At 39.9% G+C, this 22,191-nt stretch overlaps 1 protein-coding gene across 3 annotated transcripts in view; it reads right to left on the reverse strand.

The window, feature by feature from the left end:
- Positions 1–22,191, reverse strand: part of Ndufs4 (NADH:ubiquinone oxidoreductase subunit S4) — a 122,291-nt gene that overhangs the window by 21,033 nt on the left and 79,067 nt on the right. The window contains exons 4-6 of one of the 3 annotated variants that reach the window (XM_036206897.1): positions 22,035–22,108; positions 718–821; positions 131–282 (exon numbers count right to left, since the gene is read on the reverse strand). In XM_036206897.1, the coding sequence (XP_036062790.1) occupies positions 718–821; positions 22,035–22,108 (178 nt within the window). In that variant the 3' untranslated portion in view covers positions 131–282. Of the gene's footprint in view, positions 1–130; positions 822–22,034; positions 22,109–22,191 lie in introns of those variants that run through there. The other 2 variants (XM_036206896.1, XM_036206895.1) reach the window with 2 other exon arrangements.

Here is a 22,191-nt window from a genome sequence, read left to right on the forward strand (position 1 = left end):
AGCCATGGCATTTTTCTGAGAGCATAATGACAGCATGCCTTCATGGGTAATCATGTAGGCCACACAGTTGCAACTAACAAAATGTATTTACTTACATTTTAAAAGCACAACAGTTTAAAAACACCAAAGGTCCCAAAACACTCGGTTTTATTTTGTTTTGAATATTTGTTGCCGAAGAACAAAAAATCTCCACCAGAAGCACTCACAATCAGCGCATGTCATAAGGCAGAATGTGGTATGGACAAATTCATTCACTTCCATAAGCACTGAGAAAAGAGAAAGCTGCAAGTGAAAAGGAGAATGTTCGCTATAATGGAGTTAGGTTGAGGGTTATCAGGTTGTACAATAACCATGCACTCCTCTACCTGTGATAAAAGAGTTTCTCAGACAGTATAGTAAGTTTATACAGAACTGACTTGGGAATGGCTTGAAAACGCAACCAGAAAACACCTAGGCGGCAGCTGTTTCCAGGCATTTGCTTTAGTAGATTCTAAGTGCTGTGATTTCCTAGAAGATGAACACCTCAAATCTCTTTCTGCAGGAAATTGTAATGTGTTCAGTGTGAGACATCACAAACAATAAAAATAGAAACTGCCACGTGTACCTGTGGTTCAAAGGTCACGTTTATTAGGAGATTAAGAGGTGCATTATCCATGGACTATAAATAGTGCACAGCTGACTTTATTCACAGGCAAGGAGAAATGCAACAGTGCCAACCTATTTTGTAGACACTCTTGTTCTTTTGTTCCAAGAAAAGTTTGCACCATAAGACTTGGACTTGGGTTTTGGAACCTTCTTCTCTTCCACATCATAGCTCCATCCTAGATGGAAAACAAAAGAAATAAAACCAAAACAAACCCACAGGAACAGAATTAATGAGGATGCTTAAGAAACACAGCAAGCAGAGGCTAACTTTTATAATTTCATGTTCATTTATCAGTAGGAATAAATGTCAACACATCTGAAATAAAAATATTTAGTAATTTGTTTCCTGAACATTGCCTGAAGATAGTTGTCGTATTTCAAAGTAAAGGTGTAACCCATGATTTAATTTCTCCTTCCTTAGAATTTCATGCTTAGTTACTATGGCTTCAAATATGACATCTTTACCTACTACTAAAACCAGTCAATAGTGTAGTCACCTCAGTGCTCTAAGATCTGGTGTCTATGGCAGTCTGGAGCACACCCCTGAGAGATGAACGAGTTCCGTCCCTTCTATTTGTTTAGTGATTGTCATTAGTTCCAATTACAGACTAACAACACAAATTTTGAGACCAGACTAAAAGGCAGCTGGATGCAAATGTCTGTTGGGACCTGGAGAATTGTACTTTAACTCTCAAGTTTGGGAGATTTTAAGGCAAACCTAACTGAGAGCCTTTGGTAAAAAATGTTCTTTTCTGAGTTTGTATCTTCTCTCTGAATGTTTTATACCTTCAGAAACTGGACTTATTTGTACGAGTATCTCTGTTTGAGTCCCATTTAGTTCTCCCCAAAGAAGGAAAAAATCCAATCAACATTCCTCCTTGAACAAATTGTTACCCTATGTTCCCTTAGGCTAAGCAACTCTTAGAGCTTTTGTGTTTCCCTACAAAAGTCCACTTTCCTAGCATTCTTTTCTCTCAGGAATTGTCTTCAAAGAATCCATCTTGAAGCCTGTTCCATGATCATCATGTACAAAATGTAAAACAAGTGACTTCTTGGTTGTACAAATTCCAATGTCTCTTATGGGGACTTGAGTAAAGTAACGCTCCGGCCAGTGGGTCCTTAGCAGGGGTCCAATTACCAACTATGCCATAGAACATGACCTGTGAAGTTCAAAGTATCCCACTGAAGTTGTTCAAGAAAGGAAAATACTAGCACTGAATCTGATACTTAAGTTTTTAAACTACTTGATTCTCCACCATCTTACTGTTAGAACTGAATGTTCAAATAAAGCTCATTACTTATAAGGAAATGGGAAATCCGAAAGGCAAAGTCACCATCAGACTGGCTTCAATGCTGTCTGTCACAGTTCTTTTTTTTGTGGTGGATAAGTGCACACAATGTAATTAACAGTGAAAGGGTTTTACAAGGGAAGCTCCATGCCTTCAGAATGACCTTCCTCACTGTTCATCAGTTCTGCGAGATGTAGCAAATATTTGAATGGCTGTCTTAATTGTGATGTATGTGAGCTCATCACAATAAAGTGGCTAAGAAAAAACATCTAAGAATACCTATTTAATTCATGTGCTCAACATTACTCTCAGAGTAAATGTTTTGAGTACTTTCCTACTCATTAAGAAAATAACACTACAGTTTAGGAGACGCAGACCTCATAAAATACAAGTACATTAAATGGTTATTTCCAGTTTAGAACATTATTAAAAGACATCAGAATAGTACATACTTTATAAGGTTGTCATGAGGAATGGATCTAGTCAAAGTATTCATCTAAATAAATTTCCATTACACTGAGTCCATTATATCTGACTGTATAATGAACTGGATATAATTAGCAACAACCTAGTTATTAAGTATTGATAGGTGAGTTAATGGACTAGTCTGAGCATGATCATTTAAATACTACAAACTTCTAAGGCACTTTCCACATTAATCAGCAAATGCTGATAAGTGTAAAAACACAATCGAATGAAGCAGATACAATAGATATTTACTGAACATTTGCTATTTATGTAAATTAATGATAGTCTTTCACATATAATAAGCTATTTTTAGAGACTGGAGGTAAACAAAGGAATAGAACAAAACTCCCAACTTCTTAAAGCTAATGGGGAAGAAAATGTATTAAACAAGTGCATAGTAATCAAGGTGCTGATATAGATACTATCTGAATGAAATGCTCTTATGAGTACTCTAATGACTTCTAGATGGCAAGCCCTCCTTCCTGCCTTCCTTCCCTGAGAAGGTAACAGTAAGACCTGGAGGAGGTCTGGGAATGCACTAGGTGTCAGGTAAAGAAAAAGTAGTTACTTAGGCCCTGAGGCAAGAACACAAGCGGTGGACTGAGGGCTCTGTTCAAAACTCGAAGTTGCTTGGCGTATGAGGCAGGCATTATAGATAATAAGTTATACATATAATATAGTTATATGTTCTGGGCATTGATGGTGTGCACCTTTAATCCCAGCACTGGGGAGGCTAGGGCAGGTATATCTGTGAGTTTGTGGCCTGCCTGGTCTTACAGAGTGAGTTCCAGGACAGCCAGAGCTATTACATAGAGAAACCCTGCCTCGAAAAACAAAAACAAAGTTATATGTAATTGGTTATGATTTATTTGTATCCAGATTAAATGTATCTATTTATAAAAGAAAAATAAAACACACAGAAAAATTGGTTGACTTTAAAGCTGTCTACCTCATATGTAAAACCGAGTTTCTTTAAATGTATCTTGTAGGGCTGGAGAGATGGCTGAGTGGTTAAGAGCACTGGCTGCTCTTCCAGAGGTCCCAAGTTTGATTCCCAGCAACTGCATGGTGGCTCACAATCATCTACAGTAGGATCTGATACCCTCTTCTGGAATATGCAGATAAACTACTCATATACATAAATATATGTTTATTTTTTAAAGATGTATTTATTTTATTTATCTTATAGTTACCATTTTTATTTTACCCACTTACTTTTAGCCTGTGTAGGGTTTTTTTTTTTTCAATTAAAGAAGTATTTTTACAAGACTTTTAAGAAAATGAAGTCTGTGTGCTCACAATGCTCACTCCACCTTGTTTCACCTATGAAGGAACAACCAAGAGGTTTTCTAATGTTGATTCTATGTCTTATTATGACAGTCATTGGTTAGATTACTTGGGAATTGCATGATCTTTTTTTGCTAATTGATGGGTGAGAAACATGCTTTATTACCACCTACTACCTGCCAAGACATACTTCCCAGTTTAATAATGGTATCCTGAAAGGAAATGAAGAATGGGAACATACTGACAAATATTATGAATTTTACTGCTCACCTTACATCAGAACCTAGGCATAGCTCTACTATTATCTGTTCTGGTTATAGACTTCTAAAATGCTGTCAGGGCCGGTGCCATGAGAGAAGAATGGACTAGTTAGACAAAGAAAGAGCACCTGGTTTAGTTTACTCCTGAGAACTCTAAGCTAGACTACATTGTTACAAATGGCGATACAGTTCCGAAGGAACCTGTGGTCTGGATCTGATCTCTAGGACTGCCCCACTAGTCACTCACAATTGTCAGGATATATAGGGACAACTGTCTCCCCTCATGTTTTTCTGTTCCTAAAGCTGAACAAGTGACTGCCTTGTCTGACAAAAAGCAACAGGGTCAGGAGGTAGGCTGACGGCAGTCATAGTAGATAGTGGAGGTAAAGTAAGACCATGTAACTTTACATTTTCATTTACTCAGAACACACGTCTGCTCTGTTCTAGGACATTATTAAGAGGAAATTCTAACAAGTGAGAAGATACTGAATATGTACTTAGCAATGGGTAAGTTACGTGAATTATATATATGCTCCTCTATTTTTACTTCTCATCTGAAATTTGTTCCTAAAAGAATTTTATATGAAATAGAACACAGAAAATTTATTAATAAAATATTTACAATGTTCAAATTTTAAAACAAGTAATCCAGACTTGTATTTTGGATGAAACGTATGCTGTCTGAGGAATGCTTATATAACAAACAGGAAGGTGCAGTCCACGACAATGGTCCCATATGCTGTCTTATTAGGTCCCTCAAAACCAAGCCCTGCTTCTTCCAGCTGTGAGACAAGAAGATCAAAGCAACTGAGTCTAAGGCAGCTGCCCAGGGATGGAGTAAAGCTCCTGGGACCGCCATCACTTCCCACTGAGGAGAGTAGCCATATGGCACAGATTAGCCACAAATCCACCCACCAGCACCTACATGATGAGAGAAGCTGACTGCTTTTCACACACTAGAATGCTTTCACACAAATATTTTGAACTTTAAGCTACAGTATAAGAGAAGTACATCTGGCAAATGCTTAGGAAACTTAAAATGTGATCTTTAATGTCCAATAACAAATTTCTTTTTCAAAAAGCAAGCCATCTTATTTTATAGATCTTTACATTGTGGCTGGATTGCTCTATTTCCAGTGTAGTGATTGGTGCAGGCTTTTCACACATGCACGTATCTACTATGCATGTATGCACACATGCCCTTGAAAACTAACCCGATCACAACAGTTAGGACTTTCATATGAGATAAAGAAAAGCCCACTCATTTTGATTTGCAAAACCATTTCATTTATGGCTCAGTAATAAAAAAAATACAGAGAAACATTCACTTGTTCTTATACGGCCTATGACAAATTTTACTCTAGAAACCCTGATTGCAGTTCTGTGAAAGGTTCTTCTTCAATAACATAATTTCAAACTGGACATTAATTAGGATGGAAGTAAACAGTTTAATAATCTGTGCTGGGACAAGCGAACACCACATAATGTGACACAAACAACTGGAATATACTGCTACACCTCAGGGATCAGAACAAGCAAGTCTGAGACACCAAGGAAGGCACAAGGGTAATTCAAGTCACTTCACTGGATTCTAGTCTGGTATATCACACCTAGTGGAAGGCCAAGCGGACACCTAACATTTAAGATGAGGCAAGGTAGAAAGACAGCTGTCCAGGAATTTCACTTCAAAATCCCACTCTGGATGATTTTAAGTATCTAGGTATTCTTTTAGAAGGGACTAAGGTTGTGGATAGACTAGTGGACAGTCCTTTCTGTGAACGGACGTAAGATGTCAACAAGCAAGTCAAGGCCCACACAGCACCTGTTAGATTTCCTAGAGTAACAAACACCTTCTACCTGCTGGAGCTGTGGCAGCTTTAAAACACCACCCCTCTGACACAATAGTCAATGGTCTCAGCAAGTTTATTTCTCAAATAATATATTGTCATATAGATTAGTATTATTTCCAAAGCAGTAATTGGAAACCCCTATTCAGAAAAACAAACCAAGATATCAACCAATTACTGTGACTTTTGTTTCAAAAGTTTCAAAATCAGTAGGAATTTAGAACACCTTTAAAAAATTCCTTGATATATGCAAATATCTAAAAATCATGACCAGAAATGTTGAGGTAATTAGTCTGGGGCATGGGCTATGCATAAGACTTCCCAGAATCCTACTTAACTCATAATGCACTAGGAACCCCAACAAAGCACCACAGAGAATCCTACCATAAGACAAATGATTCCAGAACTCTCGGGGGAGAAAGGAGTGGTCTAAGGAAGAACCCCTCTTCCTTCTTCTCTCAACCAGGGGCTAGGAATGGAGAGCTAAGTAGGACAAACTCTTTTGTAGGCCGTTGGTACAAATAATACTCACCTGTGAATTCGCTTACTCATAAAAATTCATTTGTAGCCCCCAAATCAATATGCTCATCCTTCTCCAGTCAGTTCTAATGTGCACAGAAGGGAATGGCCTCCTGGCCGAGGTCAAGCAAAGTATTCTCCGTCTTCTTGGTTCAGTCCTCAGACTCTCAAGTGTGCTCCTCACTGCCTACTTAGAGGCACATTTTTGTTTCTTGTGGGTACTTTCACTGACTAGAAAGAATAGTTCCTGGGCATGGCGCTAGAAGACTATGATGTGACAATATGGGTGCTGAATAACCTTGGTTCAGGTATGAGTTAGCATGCTGTTGTTTACAAGCTCAGTGTGAAGTATCTGTAGGAGATACATATACAACAAACTAGTGTTGATAACTGATGAGAGGCTTGGACAAACTCACCTCTATCTTCCTAGAACAACTGTTCAGTATCTACTTTAGTGTTCTGCTGATATCAGAGAACATGATTATTACCAGTAAAGTAAATGGCTACAGTTTATCACCCACTGACCTTATTCTAGAAATACCAACTTTGTATCTATTTGAAATTTATATCAACATTCCTTTCCCCATACAAATGCATGTTATCTTTATTAGGTTTAAACAAACAAACAAAAACAACAAACAACATAAGCACCCCAAAAGGGCAAATCCACCGACTCAGCCCAAATGACAGTCTTGGCTGGGCTCAAATTGGACTATAGAAGGACTGCCATTGGACACGTGGAGCATTCCCCAGGAAACTATGAACCAGGTTTCTGTCTGTCAGGAAGAGCCATTTCCCTATCTCCGCTTCCTCTGGGGAGAAGACACCTGGCTTTCTATTGACATGCACCCATGGTGCATACCAAAGCCAATGCTAGCCTCCAGCCTCTTCAGATCCCTATTCACAAATACCTGTTATGCATCTCAAAGCACGTACAAGTCAGCCTCCTGGCCTTCTCATATCCTCCACTCCTCCCCTTTGCTAGCTCCCAGGCTGTCCAGATTAGTTCACTTCCCACTCTGTTAAGATTTCTCTCCCTGTCTCTGCTAGTCTCTGTTGCTCTTCTCTTGCAGATTCTAGCCCTGGCCATGTTCAGTCTACCTCTTTTACCTCTGCTCTGGACTCTTCCAGATGCCTCTGGATAGTCTCTCTCTCATCCATAATAAAAACCTTTCTCCTGATCATGGGGTGGGCATTTTGGTAGTGTCTTTACTATGCCCAAGTCTTGACTTGGTTTTTTTGGGCTGTCTGTAACATCTGCCAGGCTTCTTTGTATCTCACGTGTAATATAAATTCTTTAATTTATGTGTTCACTTCATTCACAAGCCAAATCTGAGAGACCATGGCCAGGGAATACAGATTAAAGTCATGTTCCACTTGCTAGCTGTGAAGTTTTACAACCACAGAACAAAGTTTATGATTGAGTCACCCTGTAAATCCATTGGTGGGAACCTGAAGTAGGCAGGTTAAAGCAGAAGGCTCTCCTCAGTTACAGCAGGCCTCAGATGCTATCTGTAGTCTAGTAATGCATTTCAAAAGGTTTTATCTGTTAGTCACAGGATGTTTTGTCAGACACAGGTGGACAAATAATGACTATGAAGGGGTTGAAGCTACTCCAAGAATTATAATTTAGCTCTGACCTATAAAGTCTGCTCTTTGCACCATCATTAATGCTCTCTGATCAGAAGGTGCAGTTCTTTCCCACTGCACACAAGGGAAGGAAAGAAAGGCTTTTCTGAATTAGAGATATGCAGGCGGAGCTAGTCACACCGCATTTATGACCTCAGTGCTAGAATTTCAGAGGGGTTAATAAACCCACAATGGTGAACTAGTTCATACCAAAGAGCTATTTTCTTTTCAGGAAGTCCAAATTCTTAATTTATCTGAACTCAAAACAGCAAAGATTAACTAACCTTGTTTTCTCACCCAGCAGAATTTGTAGATTTTTATAAACTTTAGGATCATCAAATGACCAGACTATAAAAACAAGTCACAAAATGGGAAACTAGAAGAAGTGGAATTGCAGTGTCCTCTTGTGTTCTGGTGTGGGGCTGAAGCACAGGTACAGCATTTCTTTGGTGGAGAGGGATGCTTACCATCGGTTGGTGAATCTGCTGAATGTCTCAGGCAGACCTCCCAAACTGGTAAGCATAGACTTTTACTCTATTTGAATATGTTCCTTCCCAAGTTATACAACTTCACCAATCATATAAAACAGTGTTACTCTGGATTACTATTTATAGTCATGAGAATGTAAAAGTGTCTTTTAACTGGCTTGATTAATCTCTCCAGCAATTTTATTTCAAAAGAAATCATATTCTGTAGAATTTGCCTTAAAAATTTATCCAAGATTCTTCTTAAAAGCTTAGATGATAGACTGGCAAGATAGCAGAGCAGGCAAAGGTGCTTGCCCCCAAGCCTGCTGACCTAAGTACTGGTATAATCCCTAGAATATACATGGTGGAAAGAGAGAACCAATTCTTTCAAGTTGTTCTCTGACCTCCACATATGCATGATGGCACATGCCCACGTGCGCGCGCGCGCACACACACACACATATGTATACAAACATGTACATATGCACACACACAATAAGTAAATAAAATGCCTTTAAACTCAAATGACATTGACAGACATCTAGATCATTACTAAATGAGATTGTTTAATGACCCATTAATTATGACAAGGTTCAGGGAACATTGGCCCAAATATGACACTTGGGTATTTAATGATGAAACAGCAATAGCAGAAAGGCTACTCTGATCTCTGGCTCTTGTGCCCTGAAGCTAAAAGAACTACCTATCCTTCTTTTGAAATAGGATGTCCTACATGCAGAGAAAAGAAATGCCATAGAGCAGCAGAGAGGACAAGCTAAATGAACAAGCCTGGAGAAATCCTAAGTCACATCATTCTCTGTCCACCCAAACCTCAGCACAACTATCAATCAGCTCATCAAATTTTGCACGGTTTGGGGTGGGGTAGAGTCATATCTATCCTAGGCTGGTGTTACTCATCATATAGTAGAGGATGATCATGAGTTTCTCATCCTCTTGCCTCAACCTCCTAAGTGCTGGGAACATAGAGTGAGCTACCACATCCAGTTCATGTATTTCCTACTTATTCCCTTTATGATTTCATACTCAAAGTAACTCTAGGTAAAAGACAATTGATATCAGAAAGGAAAGGGTGGGGAGAGAAAGAGGGAAGGAGGAAGAGAGAGAAAAGAAGGAAGAAAGAAGTGGTCAGGTGTGGTGGCTCACACCTTTAATCCTGGAGGCAGGCTAATGTCTGTGAGTTCGAGGCCAGCCTGGTCTACAGAGCGAGTTCCAGGACAGGCAGAACCACAAAGAGAAATCCTGTATCATTGCCCCCCCCCCCAAATTGGTATAATAATGGCAAGAGGTTAAATCTTTTTTATGTAAACAACAAAAAAAACTTTGTCAGCTGATAGGATATGACTTATTTATCAAAGGGAAAGAGAATATGTCATAAAGAAGACAGACCTGAATACAGAAAGTTGATGAAAGTAAATACGACTTACTTGGAATATGACATATGAAAATATTAAGTCTGGAAAAAATCCATAAAATACATAGAAATCTTAGAAAGTTTATTTCATGTTGTTGGGCTTAGGGCCTAGGTTACTGATTCTACGTATAAGGTCTGCTACCATCTCTGCTAATTTTTATGTTTTACTGTGACTTTGAAATGAGCAGTCAAATTTCACTATTTAGGTAACTATGATCCTATGACAAGCTTATCCATTCACATCTACCACCTCCTGCTTTATTATGTACTTCTGTGGTGCTGGCTATCAAACCCAGGGCTTTGTTTATGCTTGGGTATGTGCCCTATTGCTGAGCTACAATACTTGACCCTCAACATTTATTTTTGCCTTTCCAAAATAAAATCCTAAACAACAACAACAACAACACATACACACACACACACACACACACACACACACACACACACACACACACACACAATGTTAAGACTCCACAGGTGACCTCATTAAATTCAGACACTCTTTCACACTGCAAAGGGAAATGTTTGGAATGAGTACATTTATCTGGCATGCTACAACTGAAAAGCTGCTTTGGAAGAGACATTAAGTCAGGAGAGAGATGCTTAGCCACCTTGAGGTTAAATTTGATGGGTAAAAAGGTTAACAAAATAAGCACCTGTGTTCCAGTGATTATTGATTTGGTTTATTTCCTCTGCCAGTTAAAGAATTAAAAGACAGGAAAAATCTCAAGCACAACAGGGAACAGAGAGAAATCTCAAACACCACTAACAGGAGCAGACAGAATCAGCAGTTGAAAAAAGGTGTTTATTGGGAGTGAGGGAACACAGTATGCAGCAGACCCTCCCTAAAGCACAGGGGGACTGGGAAACTGAAAATCATGTCTCTCCAAGAGGGCTGGGTTTTTTTTGTTTTTGTTTTTTTGTTTTTGTTTTTGTTTTTGTTTTTTTTAAGTCAGAAGAGTTTTCTCCTCCCTCTCCTAATCTAGGGTTGGTTGGTTTAGTTGGTTTAAGGAAAGGTAGAATGGTTGACTGGCCCACACTGTTGTGGGACATGTCCTACTCTGGCCTTGAACTCAGAGAGCCAGTCTATCAGCAAGGGAGAAGAAAAAACCACAAGACCTTTGTTTTAGGATGCCAGGCTTTTGTTAGATCCCAGGATGAGGAAGAAGTTTGCCACCTTTCTTACCGAGTCATGGCTCCTCTCCTTATCTGCCCAGCTCCCAGGGAGTCTGTCTACCTCCTAGTCTGGGAAATTGGTTGAGCTGTCACTGTCTATTTCCATTTATCAAAGTCCTCTTACTGCTTTGCTTAGTAACAGAAAACTATTTCGGTTACTTAAAAAAACAAAAAAAACAAAAAAAAAACTTCTTAGTGAAATCTCATTATCTTCCAGGTCAACAAACGTTAATTTGGAATCTACAACCACTCACCTGAGTTTCACATATAGGTATTTAGTATGTGTATTGAACCTGCTGTATCTCTGCACTTGCTGTTCTTCCAGAATTTCAATACATTTTACTGCACACCTCCTTCCTATACCCTTATCTCAAGAACTTAACCTCTGCAAGGACAATCCTGCCCTGAACTAGCTGAATGAAAGGTACTCAGACCAGCTGCTCTTGTCTTTTTCCACCCAGAGACAGGACACAAAAACTTGTTGAGTGTGTATGTACCTGCGCCAGGAGGATGACCATGAGTTCTAGTGTCACCCAGGTGACAGAACATGCTGTAGGCCATCCTGGGCTATAGAAGGCCCTGTGTCAAACCAAAACAAAACAATTAAAAGAAAAAAGAAACCCGTAAGAGTTTTCCTTGCTTGACTGTGATCTGCTTTGATTTATAACTTTTTTTTTTGGTTTGGTGAGCATAAAAGTTCATGTAATCACTTCTATAATGGAAAGTATTATTTGGGGCAACCTGAATCCATGTCACTCATATTCAGTTCAGGATAAACTTATCTCTTAATTCCCTTTGCCTGTGAAACTGTGTTTTGTGTGAACATTCAAAACCCAAGGCTGGGTATTTTTCCTGCATCTACCTCTATCTTCAAAGGGAGGTTTTCTCCACCAACAGACCCACCATGAGCACAAAGCAGTTTCCCAGCTTGTTCTGTTCTCTTATTCCTGAGGAAAACCTTGTTTTGAGAATTTCAAAGCCTTTTACAGCTAACAACAATGGGAAAAACACAGGGGGTAAAATGCCATACCAGAGAAAAGTCACAAAGTTCCAAATCAGATCAAACAGGGGAGAAAGCCATTTCTGGTTTTTATTAGCATGTAAATGGTAGTAGGTTTTAGGCCTCTACTATCCATATTTTCCACAGCTGTCTCCCACCTCCTCTCTCTCTGAGGTAGCTTCCTCCTCCTCCCCAACTTTTACAGAGCACAGGGAAAGACAAAAGCCACCTGGGTGAGAAAGGTTTGTCTTTGCAGTCACAAAGAACAGAAGGAAGGTTCATCTGCATTTCAGAGGCCTCAGACTCTTCCCCCTTTTTACAAACAAAGGTTATCTTTGAAGAGTTCCTCTGGGATCCATACAGGCCTAGAGGTTTAGGATGTGGCATTAAAGCCCAAAGACAACCCTGTGTTAAGTATTTGGGATTAGGGAAGAGTTCGAGGAGAAGACTGAGTAAGTACCGTTTAGTCTTGTCTTCCCAACTGCCCAAATTAGAGAGCCAGCCTTCCTCAGAAAGTGTGGTGTGGGGAGGAGCAAGCAGGGGCAGTCCAGAAACTAGAAAGGAACCGGCTGAACACTTCTTTTAGTCTCGGGGTGAGAGCATTCTAATGTAAAGACAGACCTAGAGAATACCTGGTCTGGTTAAAAATAGGTGATTTCCTCTCATTTCTCATATACAGTCTCAGATATAGGCCAATGAAAGATTTAGCATATAGAGATAATATGTATCCTGTGTACTGCTAAGGACTCTATGCCTGTGGTGTCCAATGGAGATGTGTGAACACATTTCAATTTTTTTAAAATTGTAGTAGTCACACCAAAGAAATGAATAAAATGAAGCAAGAAAAATTAGTTTGAATTACATACTTAGCCCAAGGTATTTAACAATTATTATTTAGCACACACTAAAAACTGTTAAGGGTCATATTTTAGATTCACAGCACACCTTAATTCACAGCAGGTGCGGACAGAGAGCGGCGCTCCCTCCAATAGGGTCAGTGCGGCTCTAGGTGACTTTCAAGTCCTGTCATTGGGTCAGAAACAGCACTACCTTGGACTCCACAACATGGCCTCCATCGAGTAGAGACACCACGACTAGGCTCAGACTTCCTCTTTAACTTGTCTACATTTCAAAACCCTTACAAAGGAAGACTTCAGAGCAAGGAAGGATCACGTACGGTTTAGAAACAACGCCAACATGAAAGGATTTTTAAGAATGCTGTAATATACTTCAGGATGATCAGCGTTAAAAACTTGGGATAAGCTCCACATTAGTTTGACAGAAAAACATTTGCTGTCTGTAGGGAGTTTTACAGACACTAAAATGTATATGTTGTGGCTCTGAAAGAGGTGTCTCCAAGGCTGGTGCTCTGGTCTGCCAAGGACTTAAGCCAAAGGAGCAATCTCAGAGCCAAGGTCTCCCCAGCCTTCCCCCATTCGCCTGTTTCTGGCCCTTCTTTCCTCAAGGGAGTTTTTTCAGAATTCCCTTTCTCTGACCATTATGGTTTAAACTTAAATGTCCCCCAAAGGTTCAAGGGAAGGCCTGGTCACAAAGGGACCACACTGCCTCGGGAGCAGAGTCTGCTTGGAGAAAGCTGTGTGATTGGAGGCCCTCTCTCCTCTCTCCCTCTCTCCTCTGCTTCTGAGGCACTGCCAGGCCAACTGAACAGCTGCCTCCACATCAGACTCTGCTGACGAAGTGTTCTACCCCAAGCAAGAGGCCAACCAACTGCAGGCAGAGACTTCTCAAATAGGAAGCCAGAGGAAATCTTTCCTCTTGTTGATGGGAGTGGGGAAGAGCAACCGGGTAAGCAGTTCAGGGTAAAAAGACCACAAGGAAAAGTGACCAGTTTCTTTCTTGGCTATAAGCTAGAAATGTCCTTGAGTCTGTGGGCAGCATAGACAGCCCTTGCCAGAGGCTGGAAGAGGCCTGTCCTAGAAAGCATCCTGAGGATGGCAGAAGCTCTAAGGCACTGCAGCAGCTGGAAGGAACTGGACACATCAGCTCACTGAGCCCCCTTCCTCCACTGGTAAAGCTTTTTGTTGTTGTTGTTTTTTGTTTTTTGTTTTTCGAGACAGGGTTTCTCTGTAGCTTTGGAGCTTGTCCTAGACTAGCTCTGTAGACCAGGCTGGCCTTGAACTCACAAAGATCCACCTGCCTCTGTCTCCCAAGTGCTGGGATGGTAAAGCCGTATTAATCCAAGGCAGTGCAATGGGAGCCTGGTTCCCGGGACCCCCTTACTATGTATACAGGAGCTCTCCTCACCCCCTACTCTTTTTCCATCTGAAGCCCCCACCTATAAATCTACAACTTCTCGTTGTTGTTCGAAACAGGGTTTCTCTGTGTAGCCCTGGCTGTCCTGGAACTCACTTTGTAGACCAGGCTGGCCTCAAATTTACAGAGATCTATCTGCCTCTGGGATTAAAGGCATGCACCACCACTGCCAGGCTTAATCTCTAGCTTCTAAAACTCACCCTTGGTGGTTCCTAAGTTTCATCCTTTGACTTTGTGAGTTAACATTAAAGCCACTGGCTCAGGGCAGTTTTGGTGGTGAGTGGTGGTCAAGTTTCTGGACCTTGGCTCCCCATGAATGATACATTCTTCTAAAAAATACACCAAAATATTCCTGTATCACTTTTTTGGTGGTGGTGGTGGTGGGGTGTGTGTTGAGACAGGGTTTCTACATGGCCCTGGCTGTCCTGGAACTCACTCTGTAGACTAGGCTGTTCTTGAACTCTTAGAGGTCCAGCTGTGTCTGCCTCCTGAGTGCTGGACTAAAGGAGTGACCTCATCTGGCCCTGTATCACTTTTAATTTGTCTAAATTAGGTATTTGGGCACAGCAACATAAAGCTATACAACAAACTGACTACATGCTCATAAAATAGTAGGCATCTGTTATTTACAACAACAACAACAACAAACTTTTCATCATAGGAGAAGAGATCAGCTGCCCATCTTGCTCATAGCAACTCTGCATGGCTACCATTAATTGTTCTAAGGGATGCTACCTGAAAACTTAAGACAATCTGGGACAGTGAGATGGCTCTGTAGCAGAGGGTGCTTGCCACCAACTACGCCAATCTGAGTGTCATCTCCAGAATTCACAGAGTGGAAAGAAAAAATGGACACACACACACACACACACACACACACACACACACACACACACAGTTCTTAAAAATCTGTAATAAGATAATCTCTGTTCACCATGAGTTTTCTCTTCCCACACTCCTATAATCTGTCCCCATGTTCCAGCTCCAATCTTTTACTCCATTCTACAGCTTACACAATGAAATATTACAAGTTTCTGACCTTTTGAAAGTCTCATAATTGTCAGCTTTATTTTCAATGGCTCACCTGTCAAAGTTCAAGAGAAAGAGAAATCCCCTTTGCTCTTATGCAAGTAATTGATATGGGGGCTCAAAAGATGGCTCGGTGAATAAGAGCACTCACTAGCTGCTTTTCCAGAGGATCTGAGTACAATTCCCTGTGGGTGATATATTGTGCATTCCAATAAACTTACCTGGAGGTCAGAGAAAAGAACAGCCACTATATTAAACATAGAGGTTAGGCAGTGGTAGCACAGCCTTTAATCTTAGCATTCAGGAGGCAGAGATCCATTAAGATCTCTGTGAGTTCAAAGCCACACTGGAAACAGCCAGGCATAGTGACATACACCTTTAATCCCAGGAAGTGATAGCAGGAAGCAGAAAGGTATATAAGACATTGAGGACCAGAAACTAGAGTCTTTTTAAGCTTTTAGCTTTTAGCAGCAGTTCAGGTGAGATCCATTCGGATGAGGACTCAGAGGCTTTCAGTCTGGGGAAACAGGATCACCTGAGAAGTTGGCAAGGTGAAGTTGGATGTGGCTTGTTCTGTTTCTCTGAACTTTCAGCGTTCACCCCAATACCTGGCTTCAGGTTTGTTTTTATTAATAAGACCTTTTAAGATTTGTGCTACAATTCCCAGCCCCAGCATGGTGGCTCACAACAACCTGAAATCCCAGTCCTAGGGCTTCTGAGGGCACATGACACACACTTGGTACACAGACATACATGTAGACAAAACATCCACACAATAAAATATTTAAAAACATAAAAGAAATTGCTAATCATTTTTCTATTTTTTTCTTCAAATTTCCAATCAGTAGGATTTAATATTTCTATTGAAAGAGAAGCAACAGCAAATTAAAATGACACAGAAAACTTTAAATGGTATGGAGAATAATTTACAAATTACTATGTTTTCAAAAAAGTAACTGAGTCTGAAATAATTCTAACTACATTAATTGAAACTCACCAATACGTATTGAACATATTAAAGATAAAGATGAATAGAATTCTGTTTCCCCTGGTAGGTGCTTATAATTTATTAAGTAGGCAGGGTCAAGTGTTACTGTTTGAGTAGTATCAGGACTATCTAGTCTATGGCCTACATAATGACTTAACCAATGAGCTTGGCCACACGGCACTGACATAACAGAGCGTTCTGAACAACTGTAACGTAAAACAATGAGATACACAATTATACTGCAAGAGTTGCAAAAAGTTCAAAGGACTTGGGGGTAGCCAACAGCTCTAACTGGATTCAAGGCCTACTCAATTAAAGGGAAATCCTATCTGGTACTGGAAACATAGCCAACTACTCAAGGCTGGTGAAGTCACGGATCTTGGAGGGGACTCTACAGCTAACACTTCACTAAAGCAGCATAGTTCCTAACTCCATTCTAAATATTTATCCTATAGTCACAGATGAGTGCAGCTCTCATCCTTCAACAATGAAACTTCTCTTTGCAACAGATGGAGACCATTACAGAAACTACAACTGGTCAAAATGCAGAGAATAAATGGTGCTTAGTCCCATCTACAACACAACTCCTGCTCCCAAGTCTCCAGGCACATTGAGAAAGAGGGGACAGAAAAAAAATCTAAGGGTCAGAGAATCAGCATGTCTGTAGTGAGACTGTGTCTCCTAGCAACACCAGGGAAGCTATACACATGGAAGGCTTAACAACATGGCTGCCTAAACAAGACCTGAAGAAGAACAACACCAACAGGTACATTGATATGAAAGGAAGAAATCTTACCAGGCCCTAACCTAACATAAAGAACTACAGGAGACTAAGGATTGCTGAGAGCAGGAGAAATAGTCTTCCACAGGGAAGAGTTCCCTAATTAGTCATCCAGTACCAAGTGGTCAGCCCTGAAAGCATGTATATACAAGTAACATTATATGTACTGTGCGTATATGTGTATTTTTACATATATAAATACAATTATTAGAGAAAAAGAAGCAGAAGCCATGAATTTGACAGAAGGGGAAGAAGGTATACATGGAGGGATGGAGGAAAGAAAGAGGGAAATGATATAATTATACTTTAATTTCCAAAAGCACCCAAGTATTTGTTTTTTTAAAGTTAGATGGAAAAAGGGCTTACCCAGTGGGAATAGGAAACAGAATTGGCAAAGACTAGAGAAAAGAGTAGGGTCTGGGAGCAGAGCTCAGTGGACAGACTACTTGCCTAGTATGTATACGACCCTAGGTGTGATCTCCTGCACCTCAGAAATAAGTAACAAAGCAGAAGACAACTAACATTTTCTATTATGGGACAAGTAGTGATTATTTTCAGGCCTCCATGCCCAAATGGTCACTATTACAACAACTCAGTTCTACCACAGTCATAGAAAAGCCATATATATCTAAACTAATTAATATGACTTTTTAACCACACTTTTACTTATTTATTCTGTGTCCATGTGCCACATGTGTCTGTGGCAGAAGACAACCTGGGGGAGTCAGTTCTCTCTCTCTCTACCAAGGTGGTCTGAGAGATTAAATTTAGGTCATCGGTGCTGAGCCACCCCCACTGGCCCATGACTTTTTAAATAAAATGTGTTCAAATTGTAAATATGTGACTTGCTACTTAATGTTACTTCAGTGGGATATTGACTGTTCATGTTTCCTGGGGTTTTAATGAGGATTATGACTATTTCTAAATATTACGGCATAAGGACTTTTGTTGCCCGAGTTCTCAAAATATAATAGAAGTCAATAAACATGTCTGGAAAGAAAGCAGATCTGTAATCTTATTTCTCATTGTCCTCATTCTCTACAAATAACTTTATGCAAGAAAATGATAATCATGACTTTCCTTTTTTAAATTTAACATTTAGATGTTACAGAAAGGAAAAACTAAGAAAATACACTGTTTTCAGAACATTCTGAATACATAAATTTTCTTTTTCTTTTGTGACAGTTTTACCTTGGCCTCTGACTTCTAGATACTACTGAAAGGTAAGCATCTACTACTCATAAATGCAGAACCTTTGAGGATTTTCTTTCAACAGAGCCACCTTTACCAACACAAATACATTTTCCCCTGCAGTGAAAATAATGAGGTCAGGGCTGGTCCACAAGCTAACATCCTTAAGATATAAATTTCTGAAATTATTCAACCCATCTTCTCACTTCAAAGATGAGAAACAAATGTGTATTAAAGACCCACGCTACCCTTGGTGGTCAAGCTACCCTGTGTGGCAAGACAATGTGGACTTAGAACCCTGGTTGCTAGCCTCTTAGTCCAGCAGTTGTTATATTCTAGTACTACTTCTGAGCATCCCTACCCCTGAGATAGATGACCTTGAACTCCCAATCTTCCCGCCACATGTGCAAGAATTACAGGTGTGTGACACCACACCTGCTTGAAGCATTTCAATGTCCTACATTTGGTAATTTAGACATATGGTTCACTTTCAATAGCATTAGCTCCCAATAAAATTATGTTAGGTATAGGAGAAAGAAAGTTTCATTTATATGTCCCATACAATGGTCCAAGAGAAGTAAATTATAATGGAGAGGGATGCTGGGGAATTCAGGAAAAATCCGTCATGCTAGGAGGATTCTGTAACACTCCAAGCTACTTACTTAGACCCCCGTGTGGAGATCTGAATAAGAATGACAGCCATAGGCTTATATAGTTGAAACGCTTAGTCATCAAGGAGTGGAACTTTGATAAGATTAGAAGGATTAGGAGGTGTGGCCTTGTTGGAGGAAGTGTGTCACTAGGGGTGGGCTTTGAGGTTTCAAAAGCCCATGCCAGGCCCAGGCTCTCTTTCTCTGCCTGCAGATCAGCTGTTTCTCCAGCACCACGCCAGCCTGCTGCTATGTCCTGCCATCATGATAATGGCCTAAGCCTATGAAACAGTAAGTAATCCCTCAATTAAATGCTTTCTTTTATAAGTGTTTGCCTTGGTCATGGTGTCTCTTCACAGCAATGGAACAGTGACTAAGACACCTTGCTTTCATTATACCTGAAAAAAGTAGGACTTACCTACTTAAGGATGCATAATGCTAAATGTTAAAGACACATGGCAGATCACAGTACCACAGTGAATACAAAGCATAGCCTTATCCTAGAAATCAGTGTAGCTTTAAACTCCCGGGCTAGGAGAGCGCTAATTTCACTGGGTACAGGGTGTAAGTGTGTGTCTGTCGGGCTGGGTGGAAAGTGCTGAAGACAAAGCAGTGGCTTGGACTGAGTGTAGTTTTCTAAGTCACTGTCTGCTGAGCTTTCTCAAGTGACATCTCCTACTGACTGTGACTGCCCAACTTTCTTTCCTGGAGGGAAATCAAATGAGAGAATCACCTGATTTCAAGAGCAGCAGTGTCTACTTCACACCTGCAATTCACATAGCAACTGTAGTCACATATGCCTTGTGACCACTTAGAGAAAGACTAGAGAGGGATTTAACAGTTTAATTAGATTTCCTGTTATTGAACTCATGATACAAACCCCAGAAGAGTAATTTGCAAGGTGTGAGACATGAAGTATGGAAGGCTGTAAGGAAGGAAACATTAATAGAACTGTTTAATTAAAATACAGAAATGCTACCTTGAATCAAAGTAGTAATACAGTTATGCTGACAACAATTTCAGACATAAGAAATTTAGAGCTTGGCCAAAAAGTGTCCAAGGAGTGTGCACTTATGAACAAACGTTTTTGGTCTATTACTAACAACATAAGATATATTTATGTACTTTTTTATATGTAATGTGTCAGATCCTCTTTAATCACTTGCTATTTATTAATCACTTCCTCCTCACAGTAATTCTCATTATATATCTGGAAACTGAGTACAAAGTCATAATGACCAGCCATGGTTTCAAATACAGTTAGTTTGGCTCTAAACCCAGGGTATGCCCAGTATGTGCTCTGCCATTATCCTATATAATACCCCCAGATCCTGATTTTAGACTTTTAATCATGGGTTATGTAATACTACATGAGGAAGCAAAACAAATATTCTAGAAAATATTTACAATTCTTTCAGATTTCTACATCAAATGTATTAGATAACACAATTTTTTCACATATAATACCTTATACTAATAATGTACTTAAGCTCTATCTATTATCTGTCTTCCAATAGATAGCAAATATAGATGGAAATCCAAATGGCCCAGCTAGAACTTAAATATCTCTTTCTGTATTAAACTTATGGGATTTCCTAACATGGTGTCTAGCTATTTCCTTTAAATTCAACTGTTCTAGCCTGCAGGGGAAAAGAGGCTCAGGAAGCTAAGGAAACTTGGTAAGCTCAGAAAGTTGTAAGACTCCTGGCCTCTTGTGGGGTTACAGTTACAGGGAGAGGACATTCTTCAGTGGATCTGCTTACAAACCAGGCAGAAAGCACCAGGGCCATCGCTTTGGGGAGTCATCACCAGGGTGGGGTGGGCATTCCTGTGATAGAGCTACCTTGGAGCACCCATCCAATAACTCACTGCTAAGGCAGACTCAGTGGAATAGCTTCTTTGGTCTGCTGGGGTGCCATATCTGGGGAAAGTGTCACTGGCAGAAATTTTACCCAGGAAGTCACATGACACATGCATTGTCAAATACACTGCATTTGGTACAAATATGTAGTAGTGCATTTAAGTATAAGAGACACAGACTGCAAGGATGCCAGATGCAGGGAGGGAGGTGTGGGTCAGAGACAAACATTACCAATTACCTACAACACTTCAGGTAAACACCTGACATTGCCATTTCACACGTACTATTTTTAATTTTATTTTACGTGAATTGCCTGTGTGTGTGTGTGTGTGTGTGTGTGTGTGTGTGTGTGTGTGCGTGTGTCTGAACACTAGATGCATGAGTTACTGACAGCTATAAGCTACCATGTGGGTGTTGGGAATTGAAGCTGGGTTCTCTGGAAGAGAAGTCAGTATTCCTAACCACTAAGCCACTTCTCCAGCACATTATAAGTACTCTTAACTGTGAAAAAACATTAAAGTCACTATGAAATTAAACAAATGATTTTAAAAATGGAGTAGTATATAGACTGCTCTGGTCCTAATGCCTCCTTTTCAGTACAATTGGCTTAAGAGCAGAAAATTATTTTTAAAGAGAAATTTAAAATTTTATTTACAGCAAAATCACCATAAACTAGTATGTATTATTGCTTTTCCAAAAGCTTCTACATATTATTATGCTGTATAAATGTAATGTACTGTTGAAATTATGGTCGGTATTAGACTTGTCCCATCGACTAAAGCAGCAAATGTAGACATTTAAGCTTAGAGGAAAGCAACTCCCTTCAAGTAATTAAAAGGCTATCAGGTAGAACAATAGGCATTAGATTTTAGGTCAAAAGAAGAAAGAACTTTAGTGTGAAATGTCAAAACTGGAGTGGACCACCTCATGATATATGGTACAGTTAGAGTTTAAGTAACTAAATGTTAGGGATTTTTGCAGGAAGATTCAGAAACAAGTGTGAGCAAGTGATCTTATTCTCTGTCTCTATTTCAAGTTTCGTCTTTTCATATCCATTTAAAAAATGTTTTCTTCACATTAGTTATTGTGTGTGCAAGTGTCAAGGATCAAACTCTGGCTTGGTGGTGAGTGACTGACCAGCTAAGACTCTGTCCAAATTTTAAATTCTTAGATGGGTTTCAAGGTTAAGAACACAACATCTTATCTCGATTTAGAAAGAAAGGAAGTTAGCTCACTCATACCATTTTTTTCTGCAAAGGCAATTGCATCTTCTTTGGTACTAAATGTTAGAACCATGTTGGAGAGGGGATCAGCCCTAGAAGAGAGAATGCCCATGATTTAATATTAAGCTTTAGCTGTAAGACAATTAACATACAATGCTGATTTTAAATACAATGA

The sequence above is a fragment of the Onychomys torridus genome, chromosome 15 (assembly GCF_903995425.1).
Source record: "Onychomys torridus chromosome 15, mOncTor1.1, whole genome shotgun sequence".
NCBI lineage: Eukaryota > Metazoa > Chordata > Mammalia > Rodentia > Cricetidae > Onychomys > Onychomys torridus.